Source organism: Tiliqua scincoides, chromosome 2 (assembly GCF_035046505.1).
Source record: "Tiliqua scincoides isolate rTilSci1 chromosome 2, rTilSci1.hap2, whole genome shotgun sequence".
In the NCBI taxonomy this organism is placed as follows: domain Eukaryota; kingdom Metazoa; phylum Chordata; class Lepidosauria; order Squamata; family Scincidae; genus Tiliqua; species Tiliqua scincoides.
Window position 1 is genome coordinate 105,295,567 of NC_089822.1, and position 14,290 is coordinate 105,309,856.

At 43.4% G+C, this 14,290-nt stretch overlaps 1 protein-coding gene across 4 annotated transcripts in view; it reads left to right on the forward strand.

The window, feature by feature from the left end:
- Positions 1 to 14,290, forward strand: part of ADGRL3 (adhesion G protein-coupled receptor L3) — a 675,925-nt gene that overhangs the window by 558,475 nt on the left and 103,160 nt on the right. For all 4 annotated transcript variants that reach the window (XM_066612512.1, XM_066612511.1, XM_066612509.1 and 1 more), the window contains exons 18-19: positions 8,266 to 8,332; positions 11,524 to 11,615. In XM_066612512.1, the coding sequence (XP_066468609.1) occupies positions 8,266 to 8,332; positions 11,524 to 11,615 (159 nt within the window). The remainder of the gene's footprint in view (positions 1 to 8,265; positions 8,333 to 11,523; positions 11,616 to 14,290) is intronic.

Here is a 14,290-nt window from a genome sequence, read left to right on the forward strand (position 1 = left end):
TTTTGTTTTCTTATTCAGTTACCATTACAGTGTGCTCAAGTTACAGATGAGCTAAGGCACAGCCTTGATGTGAAGCCATCCTTTCATTTTTATTTTTTTTTACTCAAAGCAGCATGGGTAAACTGTCAACGCAGCTAAGACTTGTGGCACCTTAAAAGACTAACGTAGTTATTATTTATGAACTACAGCTCACCTCAGATGCATGAAGTGACATTCAGAGTAGTCAGGTGTACACACACACACACACACACACACACACACACATACAGAGTGTGTATGTATGGACATAGAGAAAAAAATAAGTAATATCAAAGTCAAACCCAAAAGGAAATCTAAGAAGCCTAATCTCACGACAAGCTTAAAGGATACCAGATATCATGGCTGGCATCCCAATCCTATCTAACGTTCCAGCACTGATGCAGCTGTGCCAACAGGACATGCACTTCATCCTGTGGGGGGGGGGGGAACATACCCAAAGGACTCCTCAAGGTAAGGGAATGTTTGTTCTCTTCCCTCAAGGCTGCATTGGCACTGGAAAGTTGGTTACAATTGAGCTGTTGGTTAAATAAATCCCTGTTTGTTTAAAAAAAAAACACAACTTAGCCCAATTTAACCCAGAAGTGATGGTGTCACGCCTTGTTCATAAATTGTAATTTATGTGATTCTCACTCTGACCTTCCTTTGAACATTTTCTCTGGAAAAACTGTCACTTTATGGTCTGTTGCAGAGTGTCCTGGCACATTAAAATGTTCTCCCACCAATTTTTGAATGTTGCCATTTCTGATGTCAGTTCCTATCTGGTTTTTTTTTTTTTTAAGCATAGAGACTGATCTGTTTGTCCTATGTAGACAGCAGAAGGGCGGTGTAGACAGATAATAGTATATATCATGTTGAGGGATGAGCAAATGAACACATTCCCTTCAGCAAGGGAAAGGCGGGTGGAGATTTTTTTAAATAAATAAAATAAAATAATTTTTTTTAAATCAGCCCCTAATACTGATGTCATTAGCAGCATCAAATGTAAAACACAGTTACCAGTGTAATAGCTGGATAATAATGCTAAATAGGGGGCAAACTGCATATTGATAGCAACACAGTACATTACAGCCAAAGCTTTACCTGTAACCAACCACCATGAGGAATGGGTGTTGCCAGTTAACTAACTATGGGTGCAGTCCAAACCAACTTTCCAGCACCAAAGTAAGGACAATGCAGCTCCAAGGTAAGGGAACAAACATTCCCTTACCTTGAGGAGGCCTCCATGACTGCCCCCCAACTGCAGAATTCAGCACATGCCCCATTGCCACAACTGTGTCAGCAATTTGACACAGTTGATTTGATAGAATTTGGGCCTATGCCAATTAACAATGCTTTTACTTAACAATGCCCCCCTGCCAGCTTCTTCCCTTACCTTACTTACCAGGTAAGGCTCAGTTCCAAGGGTCTTTTTATATAGCACTACAGCAGAGGAAGGCCGCAGCGTTGGCATGGGGCAGTGTTCCAGGTCGCACCACCCCTGTTTGATGGCAGTGGTAGCAGACAAACAGGGCTGTTGAGTTCAGGCAGTTCTCTCCCCCCCCCCCTTAACTGCCCTGGCTTTCTCCCCAGCTGCTGGGCTGCCACTAGGGAGCATGCCAGGCAAACACTCCATTGGCCACTTGATTGCCTCTTGCTTCCAGATGGTAAATGTCCTGCCACCTGAGAGCATCCTGTGGCCACATTGGTCTGTGGGAAGATGATCTGCACATAGAGATAGGAAAATCTAGAGATTTTTTTAACTGAAAATTAATCACTGACTTGGGGTAAAAAAACTTCATGCTACATGCAGATCCATGTGCACAATGTGTTCCATGCGCACATTCTATGCCGATGGAACATAAGAAGAAGCAGAGGTGAGAGAGAGAAGAGACAGTGCTTGGAACCTTTGCTTGCCATCTGCTTCAGTGTTCCAACCCAATACCTGAGATTCTTTCTCTCCTCCTCCATCCCCCCTTGCAAGGTTACAAACACTTGTCTGAGGAGGCAGACATGCATTTTTAAACCTGTGGGGGGAAGCAAGTAGGGTTGACTTGGAGTTGAGAAGCAGTGAACATGGGAAAGTCCCACCGCAATCCCACCGCTGCAAATCTGCTTTTCCCCTAAGGGGGGGGGGGGGCGATTGGTTTTGAGCTTTTCATGCACCTATTCCACTGTTAAGATCAGAACTGTTCAGCTAAGGTTGAGAAAAAATGTAATTTTTCTTAGATTTATGTTCCAGTTCCCTGGTGTTCACATAGTTGTTAAAACAGCATCTTCCATTGTTATTTTATGTAGCTTAAATGTTGTGGAATAATGACTAAATATAATTAGTAGATGTAGGGGCTGTTCAGTCCCTTATGGACAACATGAACATTGGCATCTTTTGAAAGAGCACATCTATTCCATCCTTTGAACATGTGCAGCTCCATATATAATCAGGTTGGCCCCATATGGTGTGGGAAGCTGCGTAACCATTTGAAGCAAACTATTGTGTATTCACAAAGAGCGTGATGGATTGGAGCTCTTCAAATTTTATGACCCAGTGGCATCTAAAGATTGTTTATTGGGTGCATTTAATACACACGAGGGATAGCTTAGGGTTTGATTTCTTTTCAGGCAGAAAATAGAGCGAACCCTTATAGCGGTTATTACTTAGGAAAAACAGTGTGGTTGACTAGATCCAAGTTGTCACTGTGGCAATGAGGAAATTAAAAAAGCAAAGAAGAGCATGGCCTCAGAGCATGATTAGCATATACATAGAATTGAAGGAGGTGGCCCAGGCAAGACAACTGAACATTTACTAACTCTAAAAATGCATTAGTGTATACAGCAATACCAAGTTGCTGGATATGCAGGAGCATTTCATACATCAGAGAGCACTGAAGAGTGAGGGTTCTCACAGCTTTGATTCCCAAATTAAGTCATTCAGCACTCGGATGAATGCAAATTGTTGTAACTGCTGTGTGTTCCAAAACTGTTCTCTGTCTCCAGTCCCTTCCCTTAGAGTAAGCGCTATTGACTATAATGGGAATTACTTCTGAGCAGACATGAACGGGATTTGGCTGTGTGTCATCTAACTGTTACCTTGGTTCAGGGTACCCATTTACTGAGATGATTTGTTTTTTTAAAAAGAACAATAATTTTTCACAGTCTCCCCCATGGGGATGCTCAGTAGCAATGTGGCAAAAAAATGTTTGTGATGCTGCTGGTTCATTTGGTTGGCTTGATTAATTTCATTAGCTTGTTTCAACAATTTGTCTCATTTCATGCCTGATTTAAGAGGTCGCTTCATTTCAGTTTTGATTTGCTTCTGAATAATTTCTTGCTCTTTTCAATAGGGAAGATTCATTTCACTATAACTTTTTATTCCTTTTCAGCATTCTGTGAAATTTGCAGGGATGAAAGATTCCCCCTCCCCCAACTGAGGGGACAAAGTTTGCTTACCTTTATCCCACTGTGCTTTTTGTTGTAAGGCTGCAATCCTAACCACACTTTTCTGAGAGTGAGCCCCATTGCACAACATAAGACTCACTTCTGAGTAGGCCTGGTTAGGATTGTGCCCTAAATCTCTGCTTTCCCTTACCAAACTTGAAATGGAATCTTGGTCAAAATTGGCATCACGTATGGCTTTATAAGTAATGAACAATTACAAACATAATCTTGATCCTCCTAGGTCACTCTAGTTCTCGTTCCTTGGGAGATATCTGGGACTTTGCCCCTGCCCTCTAGATTGGCAGTTTCTGAATTCTTCTTTATTCCTATCACAATTTCTCAAGTGAAATGATCGGGGTAGGATTGGATCCAAACAGCTCCTCTATTTTCTCCTGCTCTCTTCACTCTCCATGTGACAGCTCTAGCTATCTGCCCCCCTCTTTTGACAGTGCAACTCCAATATAAGTCCATCAAAACCTATTCACATTAATTTTATTGATTTTCACCTCTGTTACTTACAAAGGTGTGACCACTTCATTCATTTTTCTAGCATTGATTTTATTATTTCTCTTGCAAAGTATTACCACCTTGTTAAAGCTTAACAGTACGATCCACAAATGATCTGAGTTCCAGAACACTGGAAGATGATGTATTTTTGATGTATAAGTGCATTGTAAGCATTTTTCTTAACTATTAAGTGATGAGGATGTAGAAGATATACTGGTGCTGAGCTAAACCGCAGAAACAAGTTACATGAACCGCAGAAACAAGTTACATGAACATATTCAAGTTACCCTTGAAAGTGACCTGCATTTTGGTGATTTTTTTTTCAGAATAAGCTCCTGAAAATGTTACAGCAATGGAGCTTTAAGAGGGGTTCAGCATGTAGCAATAGGATTAAAAAGAGTCTTTCAGTGTGCATTAGGTCACAGCATTAAGCAATGACTTTCTAAAGGAAAAAATGGCAAGGAGGCAGTAACAGATCAGGGGATGGATGTCTGGGAACAACTGAAAAACCAAACACACTAAGGCTTTCATAAGCTGGATGAGGTGAAAACATAATTAAATGTGGCTCGAGTATTCAAAACACGGATTAAAACACATTGTAGGATCTAGCCCCAACGTTTCACTTTCAGCAGTGGAAAGTCTCTTCAAGGGATTACAAGAATTTTGTAACCTCTGCTTGATGTTCTGGTTAACATCCCTTTTTGTAGGTAGCCCAAGTAAGTATCTAATAACTGGTCTCGTGTGCTACCTTTCCAATGGCTTAATTGCCAGCCCCTGTTTGAATTTTTAAAGACACTCTGAAAAACCATTTGCAGAATTGTAGAGGAGGGTGAGTTCGGAACCTTTCTGCAGCTTTTATTTATTTATTTATTTATTTATTTATTTATTTAAAACATTTCTACCCTGCCTTTCTAAAAGCTCAAGGCGACATTTGAAATGGCAGCTTTTTGTATCAAAAATCAACCACTGAAAAAATTCATCACAGAACCAACATACAGGATTTGTAAAATTTAGAGGAAGCACTGCATGGCCAGTCACTGGACTGGCATGTGACACAGGACACCTACTGCAGTGGCCCACCCAGATAGCTACACCCACAATGGGTCTACTCGTATCTGCACCACCTCTTGAGATGGCGCGGATCCAAGCCAAACAGAGCAGCCACTTGGGAACAGGGGTCAGAATCTGGCATAACTGCATACCCACCCCTGAGAACGCCCACCACCCACACAGCGCCTGCCCTCCCCCTGCCCCGGAATACCTCCCTCCCTCCTCTACCCCACTGTCCCCACGTGTGAGCTCAGCCGATGCAACCTTATCTCTTGCTGTCGATTCGGAGGCCGGATTTGGCCTCCGTGGGCCAGCGCACCTCACACATGAGGAAATGCATGTGCTTTACAGCATGTTTGCGGACCTTCCTGAGCTGGCACAGGAGTCGTGCGCTGGCCCAGGGTGCAGTTTGGATTGCGCCCAGAGAAGCATAGCCCCTGCTGGAGACCAAGAAGTCATGAAGCAAGGATGCTGCTTACTCTGGGAGAGTCCCCGCCAGCCATGCAGAGTCCTGCCCTGGGGCTAGATGAAGTAACAACAAACCTGGGAAGAAGAGATCCCTGTCTACTAACAAAATAACAAGTGTGATCCAGTGAAGGTTTTTATTGAACAGTAGCAGCCATAGAGCCACATCTGCAAGGGAAACACACAAATGGGGTTGCTAACCATCACCTCCCAGCAGCTCTGTTGTGCCACTGTAAGTTATCCAAGAGACAGCCATGACACAGATGCCAGTGAGGTCTGAGTGCATCAGCTGTCTGCCATGGAATCTGCAAAGCCACAAGGGCCTGGCTGGAAGGAGTAGATCAGTAACTTCACTAAGCGGCAGCTGAATCACCTGAAGCTGATTCATACCACTGCTGCAGATTTACCTGTACAATTCTCTTCAGAAACAAAACTAATGTTTCCCCTGGTTATTTCAGGCAGGCAGGCAGGCAATGGCTATCTTTTGGGGTCTGCATGATATCCTCACTTGCGGGATAGCTGCCTGTGGGAAGCAAGGAAAAACACAGAAAGTAATAAGGAATAGAGGGCAGCATCAGCTATACCTGTTCTCTGGGTTGAGATGCGTCCTCATTGTTTGTGAGGGAATGTGGTGCCCTGTGAGGGTGACAGCATGGTGGCTTGGAACATTACTTTTCCCTCTCCTGTAGTTCTACAGCAGGACTCTGCAGGGGACCACTGTTCAACCCCCTGTGTCAATGGTGCAGACCTGAAAAACAAAAGGTGTCCAAATGAGTGTTCAGGCAGCAGTTGCAATGATTGGAGACCCTGGCGTTCACCTAAAGGGAGCAGATACTCCCTGCTTTTTGCAGTTGCTAAAGGAAGGGATGGTTAGACAGCAGAGACACATTTGATAATCCTGGAGGGTCAGAATGCAGAGGGGAGGGGTAGAGACATGAAAGGGAGATACAGCACCAGTATATTGCAGAGTGTGGCATTCCCTCCCTTCCATTGCTTACCTGTGTGGGGTGCATTGTGACAGTTTGCCCTGTTGGAGGGGCGAGGTTCCAGTTGGAAGTGTGACTGGGTCAGAGTCCTTGCAATAAGAAGACAATTGTTAACCAACCAACGTGCCTTACATGTTGTGAGGGACAAGAGGTTGTTTGTGCAAAGTGCTCACATTGGGTGCCAAGTGCCCTTTCACCATAGTTCCTATCATCACCAAAGTTCTCCCTTGAAAGACTAACAAGGTATAGTCCCATGCTGCATATCTGATCATCTGAGATATAGTCCCTCTGGCTTTATTACTACAGCTGGTGCACTGTCATTGGCTGCCAAATGTAATCTGATGCTCTGTCATAGCTCTGTAGGTGGGGAAAGGGGGTGGCAGGAGGTTTTCTGCGGTTTTTCCCTTCCCCATTGTTCCTTGTGGGGCTACTCCTACCTATGCCAGCTCTGCCATTGGCATAGCATTTTCCCAGCATTGGGGCATATCTGAAAGGGAGTTAGGTTATTGTGTACTCTTCTTTGTCCATCCCATGTTCCTTCCACATCACACCCCAATCTCCTCCCTTGTTTAGCTTCTCCACAGCAGAATGCTGCTGGCGTCTGAATGACATCTAAGCTATGTCAGCATAGTATTTTTTTCCAGAGTCATGTGTTTTTGGGACTGGCACATCTATCAGAAGGCAGGTTTCTACACTGGCATGGCTGTCATTGCGCCTGCATACATGGAGATATCATGGCACATCTCAAGGATCAGATTAGGCTGCAAAACTCCAAGTTTTGTACATGTTGTTCATACCATGTATAAGAACTTAGCCACCTCTCCCCGATCTTATTTTCATTGGAAGTTGGAACTGAGCACTCTGAAGATGAAGCTGTCCTTGACTTATACAAGATCAAGTTTAGCTAGATCCAAAGTGGGGCAGGGGGGTGGAGAAGACGTCTGGGTGAGCACCCACCCTTAGGCACTATCTGAAATTTAATTTCAAAGAACATCTGCATAATTGCAAAGAAAAAGTGTTTTCATGTTTTTTTGGACAGCAAGTGCTTAATCTTTTTTTGCAAGGGCACAGCCTTAATATGCAGACTCACTAACAAGAAAATATATTTAAAATTATATACAATTTTCACAGGATTTATATCCATCTGTCTTGTAACTGTTCATGTCCGTTTTGTCATCGAATGAACTAAGAATGGAAATGTAATTTCCCAAGGCCATTAACTGTTGGGAGATATTAAATACAGACAAAATTAGGCGATTAATAATTTAGTTTGAGTCATGAATCACTTAGCTTGGTCTTAAAGGTTAGTTGCATTTCTAGCAATATTCATGAAAACAATGTATTCGTCCATGGGGAAAAAAAAATTCCTGAATCTGATTAAGCCTCAGCTATCCAGTCCAAAATTTATTTCCCTTTTCACTGAATTTCGATCTTCCAGATGGAAAAAGTCACCTACTATGGGAGCTGACATGCTGGTTGGACAGCAAAGAATAGCTTGAAGCTAGGCTTAATGACTGTTTTAGAATTTTTTCAATAAATATTTTCTATGACAGAAACTGAAGGTCTTAGCAAGTAGACTCTGTGCTATTTTCTCCTCCTTCCTCCAGAGGTAATTATCTTACTCCATCAATAGCACTGTCAGAAGCTAGGCATATAATTCAGCCTTTAAATGAACAAGCAAAGTAATATTTCCTGGCTCCTAGTGGATTGCTGTACAGCCTCCATTCCTCTCTGTCATTCGCTCACTATTGATGTATACCCTGTACACAATCCCTGAATGCCATCTTTCCTTGCATTTTCATTACAGATGTTGGCTTCGACTTGACACTTACTTCATCTGGAGCTTTATAGGTCCTGCTACCTTGATAATTATGGTAAGAATTCCTGATTAACTACCCTGTTTTCTAAAAACCAAGAAAGCATAACTTTCAGTGCATCCTTATAACCTTGTATGTCTTCATAGCATATGTGGAATAATTTGGGAAGGGCCACTGCCAAAAATCTGGGGGTTTTTTTCCCCTCTGTAGAAGAACCCCTATGAAAAATGTTATATCTGAAACCAAATGCTAAATTTCTGCAGAAAAGATGGATGGAGATGAAGTGGCGGATTGCGGCCTCCTGATCTTAGCAACTGGATGGGTGGGATTTGCAATCGGATATGAAAGAATATGGGTTGTGTATTAACAAGTGTTTTTCTGTGCAAGAAGAATATCAGATTGAAAACCATGTCAGACAATTACCCACTTAAGAAGATAAATCTTTAGAAAGAAATCTGGTTTTTGTAGGGGAAAATGTGTTTTGTTCCTTCACTACTGTATTCTCTGTTTGAGATGCTGATACGCTGAATGATTTTATACAGTGGGCTATTGCATGAAGCACAAATGTAAACAGAATAGTATTCGGCTTCCTGCAAGAAATTATTTATTTCCTCAGCGTACATCCCAAGAGGACTATGGTTCCATTCTACAATATATAGCAGGGGTGTCCAAAGTTTTTGGCAGGAGGGCCACATCATCTCTCTGACACTGTGTCGAGGGCCGGGGGGAAAAAGAATTAATTTACATTTAAAATTTGAATAAATTTACATAAGTTTACATAAATGAATATATTAAAGATGAACTTATATGAATGAATGAGGGTCTTGCAATAGCTCAAGGTTTATAAAATGCCTTGCACAAAGCAAGGCTGGCCTTTCCTTTGCTGCCGCTACTGCATCACAGACGTGAAACAGCAAGCAGTGGAGGAAACCCTTATCCCACAGCTCAAACGAGAGGTCAGTCACCCTCACTCTGAGAGAAGTTGCGTTGAGCCAGTGAGGGCTCCAACAAATCTTCAGAGGGCCAGAGGTTCATTGGAGACTGGGGACTCCCTGAGGGCCGCATTGAGAGGCCTTGAGGGCTGCATGTGGCCCCAGGGCCGGGGTTTGGGCACCCCTGATATATAGTATTAAGTGAAAAAATGGAGATGATACTCCCTCTCTTTCAAGAGTCTTTTTGCAGTTGTAGAAGGGAGGCACTGTTGCAGGGCTGAAAAAGCAGGGTTTTTTTTGCAAACCCTGATTCCTTACCTGTTTCCCTCCTCAAGGGATTTAGGCACCCTTTGGTGGAAGGGAGAAAATGTTTGCAAGGAAGAGAATGTTGAGGATGAAGGAGGACTGCACCCCCATTGCTGATGCAACCATGGCAATCTGTATTTGACTAGTTAGAAACAGAATGTGGGTGGGGATACACATTGCATCAAAGTTATGTGGCACAGCAGATGTCAATTATCCATGTTTCATTATTTTCAGTGGGATAAGCATTCAGATGAGTATCCCATCCTCATTCTGTCGCAAGTAGCCATATAAAACTACAGTGTACTCAATTTGATTGGGTGAAAAATGTTCCTATTGGTGGTCTGTGGAACTTTAGAGAGAGGCAGGATAGAGAGTGCTGGCCCAGTCGCCTCAGCAATTGGAATGCATTCCATCTTCTCCCTCCAACCCACCCACCCCCACCCCAGTCAGAGTAAGCAGCGGCGTAGCTAGCTGTTCTGTAGCTGGGGCAGTGACTCATGGCATCACACCCTAGAGTACGCAACCATGGAAGTAACTGGTGTTGATGTAATGACATCACTGCCAGTGGCTTCTGGGTTGCAAGCCGCTGATGAAGCCACTCTGCTCAGGGCTCAACAGAGTTTTGTTGTTGTTTTTTAAATATATAAATAGGCTATTTATTAAATGAATAGATGGGAAAAAGCACTATTGGTTTTCAATGGAAGGGTTTTTTTCTTTTCTTTTTTCTTTTTTTAAACTAAAAATAGCATGTGGGGGGGGCATACTCAAAATGAAATCCAAGGCAGGTGCAAAGTGTTAAAGTCCCTCTATACCCCATCCTACTGTTTTACCATATTTCCTTGTACACTACTTATAAATCAAACTTACCCCTAATTGGGCCACACTGTGCCTGTTTAGTTTGACCTTGAACTATTCTGAATGGTGGTTTCAAATCCACAAAGCCTTTTCTCAGGGTTTAGGAGTCATGGTTTTGGTGTCTTTTCTGAGACAAGCACACCTGGAGAATAGCTTTTTGAGCTGCTTATTTTTCTAGGTATTTGCCGTTCACGTTTGCTCCCCTTGTGAACGGCCTTGCAAGATGACTGAAGTCATATCTTTTCAACACATTTTCAGAAACCGAGAGTTGAGGATGTAGACAGACACAGTCCCTGACTAATGAGAAACCACCAGTTGCCTCCATAATGCCTTTGAGCAAATGAATAAAAAGCCCGCACACTGTTGTGTTAGCGCTGTTCCGTGGCTGACTCATTGAGAACTCGATTCAGTAACTGAAAGCTTCCTGTGTGTTGAGCTATTGAGTATTTTTGTATTACCGACTGTGCTTTGTCTAGTCGTCGCATGTGGATTTTTAGCAATTGCTTCCCATTCGGTACATCCTGTTATTCGGCCTTTGAAAATGGCCACACACAGAGACCTGAACACCAGTGTCACTGCTGTGCTTGAAGAGTGAGGATTAAATAACACACCACAAAGACCCGGAAAAGCCATGTATCCAATTTTTTAAACATCTGTTTTTCTGCAAAAGGACTTGTTAAGACCAGTGTATCTAACACCATAGCTTTGTGTTGCTTGGTGTCCTTTCTGTGCCCCTTTTCAAAAAGCCACCTTGCAAGAACAGTCTCTTCAGGTGGAAACTACAAACTAGTAAGACCTAATTTCTTAGCAGATTTCATTCATTATGAAGAATTCAGAGCACAGATTCAAACTGAGTCCTCACTGGGCTGGTTTACCTGTGTCTGGGCTCACATGATGAAATGCTACTTCATAAGAAAATCCCTCCCCCCAACATGTCAGAAACCAACTTAGTTAGAACCCCTATCCCTAATATGATAGTTTTCTATGCAGGAAGTCTTTTGGGGGAGCATGGGGGAGCATAACTTCATGTGATCTGCAGTCTGAATAGGTCAATCCAGACACAAATTCACCACTTCAGAGAGAACTAGGCTTTAGGTTTCCCTTTCTCCTTCTTATAATTTATCATGTGACATTCTGCCTTTTTTATTATTTCAGCTTAATGTAATCTTCCTGGGGATTGCTCTTTATAAAATGTTTCATCATACTGCCATTTTGAAACCTGAATCTGGGTGTCTCGACAATATCAAGTAAGTGAATCCCCCCCCTTTCAACTTTTCAGCTCTGTTTCTTTTTTTGAACCACACCTATCGTAATTCTTTGATGGCAAAAAAAGAGTAGGAAAGCTATTCCCACTCGCAGTGTTTGTCCTTGTGTGACCCAATATTTCACACTAGTGGTTTACTTTTGGAATAATGTATCAGTCTGGTGTAGAAGCTGCCACTCAATAACACAAGCACATGGGCAGGGCCATTCTTGCTGGTTTGATTCTGTGGGAAAGGCCAATGTAGTCTGCTGTGCTCTGTGGTGTGTCATTCCCAAGCAATGCACCGTGGAAATTTCAGCTACTACTGTACCTGAAGGGCATGTAAGACAATAAGAACGTATAGAACAGCGGTTCACAACCTGGGAGTCATGACCCCTCTGGTTTCAAGTCTGAAAAGTCCTTCCCCCTTAAAGGGAATGGTAACCTGGTAAATGGAATGGTAAAAGGAATGGTGACCAGTAGATGACTTGTCACTTCCGGATTCTCCCCACCGCTGCCAACAGCGACAGGCAGATAACAAAGGGGTTTTTACGGGGTTCTCACCTCCCTGTAGGCAGTGGCAGCAGCGACAGGGAGAACCCAGAAGTGACAGATGCTGTCACCTATGGGTCATCAGTAGGACTTACCCCCATCTCTTGCCTCCTCTCCCTGCTTCTCACTCAGCTACCTTTTTAGTGCTATCCATAGTTGCTGTGACATCTGACTGCAAATTATGCAGTTGTCATTTGTCTTCCAAACCAGAATTGGAATCCATGATTGGCTGAAACTAACACTGACCTTTTGCCTCTGTAGCATCAGCTGAGATAGTATACCATAAATAAATGTAAAGGACTCTTTCTTCTACATTCTATCAACCTTCTTGTATGGAATTTGCTCAGTTACCTTTTTAAATGTGATTTATCTGTTTCTACCTCATTCAAGATTACATCCTACTCCATCAGGATCTGCAGCACAATCCTATGCATGTTTCCTCAGAAATCTCATTGAGCTCAGTGGGACTTACTCCCAGGTACATCTGTATAGCAGTGATCCCCAAACTTATTAGGATCTTAGTGGCCCCTCCTACCAGCTCTCCCAGGCACCACCACCAAAATCTTGTGCAGTCCAAGATGGTGGCACCTGCACCTTGCTATATCTAAGATAGCAGCACCCAAGAGAGCTGGTAGGAGGGACTATCAGGGACATCCCATGGTGCCCCTGCAAGTGGACCGCAGTGCACAGTTTGGAACCACTGGTATATAGGATTGTGCTGTAATTTATTTACACACTGCCTGGAAGGAAAAAATGCCATCAATGTTTTTATTTCTTAAACCGACTTCTCAAAAACATAGTTCACTTAGGCAGCAACTGCTACCCTGAACATGCCTGATCATGTCTGATCTCGGAAGCTAAGCAGGGTCAGGCCTGGTTAGTACTTGGATGGGAGACTGTAATACTGGGGGCGTGCTATCGTCCTCCAGACCAGAAATCTGATGGGGACCTTGAAATGAGGAAACAGATCAGGGAGGTGACAAGGAAGGACAGGGTTGTAATCATGGGGGACTTCAATTATCCTCATATTGACTGGGTCAATTTGTGTTCTGGTCACAATAAGGAAACCGGATTTCTTGACGTGCTAAATGACTGTGGCTTAGATCAGCTAGTCACGGAGCCCACCAGAGGACAGGTGACTCTGGATTTAATTTTGTGCGGTACACAGGACCTGGTTAGAGATGTAAACGTTACTGAGCCATTGGGGAACAGTGATCATGCTTCAATCCGTTTTGACGTGCACGTTGGGGGAAGAATACCAGGCAAATCCCTAACAAAAACCCTTGACTTCCGACGGGCGGACTTCCCTCAAATGAGGAGGCTGGTTAGAAGGAGGTTGAAAGGGAGGGTAAAAAGAGTCCAGTCTCTCCAGAGTGCATGGAGGCTGCTTAAAACAACAGTAATAGAGGCCCAGCAGAGGTGTATACCGCAAAGAAAGAAGGGTGCCACTAAATCCAGGAGAGTGCCCGCATGGCTAACCAGCCAAGTTAGAGAGGCTGTGAAGGGCAAGGAAGCTTCCTTCCGTAAATGGAAGTCTTGCCCTAATGAAGAGAATAAAAAGGAACATAAACTGTGGCAAAAGAAATGTAAGAAGGTGATATGGGAGGCCAAGCGAGACTATGAGGAACGCATGGCCAGCAACATTAAGGGGAATAATAAAAGCTTCTTCAAATATGTTAGAAGCAGGAAACCCACCAGAGAAGCGGTTGGCCCTCTGGATGGTGAGGGAGGGAAAGGGGAGATAAAAGGAGACTTAGAGATGGCAGAGAAATTAAATGAGTTCTTTGCATCTGTCTTCACGGCAGAAGACCTCGGGCAGATACCGCTGCCTGAACGGCCCCTCCTGACCGAGGAGTTAAGTCAGATAGAGGTTAAAAGAGAAGATGTTTCAGACCTCATTGATAAATTAAAGATCAATAAGTCACCGGGCCCTGATGGCATACACCCAAGGGTTATTAAGGAATTGAAGAATGAAGTTGCAGATCTCTTGACTAAGGTATGCAACTTGTCCCTCAAAACGGCCACGGTACCAGAAGATTGGAGGATAGCAAATGTCACGCCTATTTTTAAAAAGGGAAAGAGGGGGGACCCGGGAAACTATAGGCCGGTCAGCCTAACATCCATACC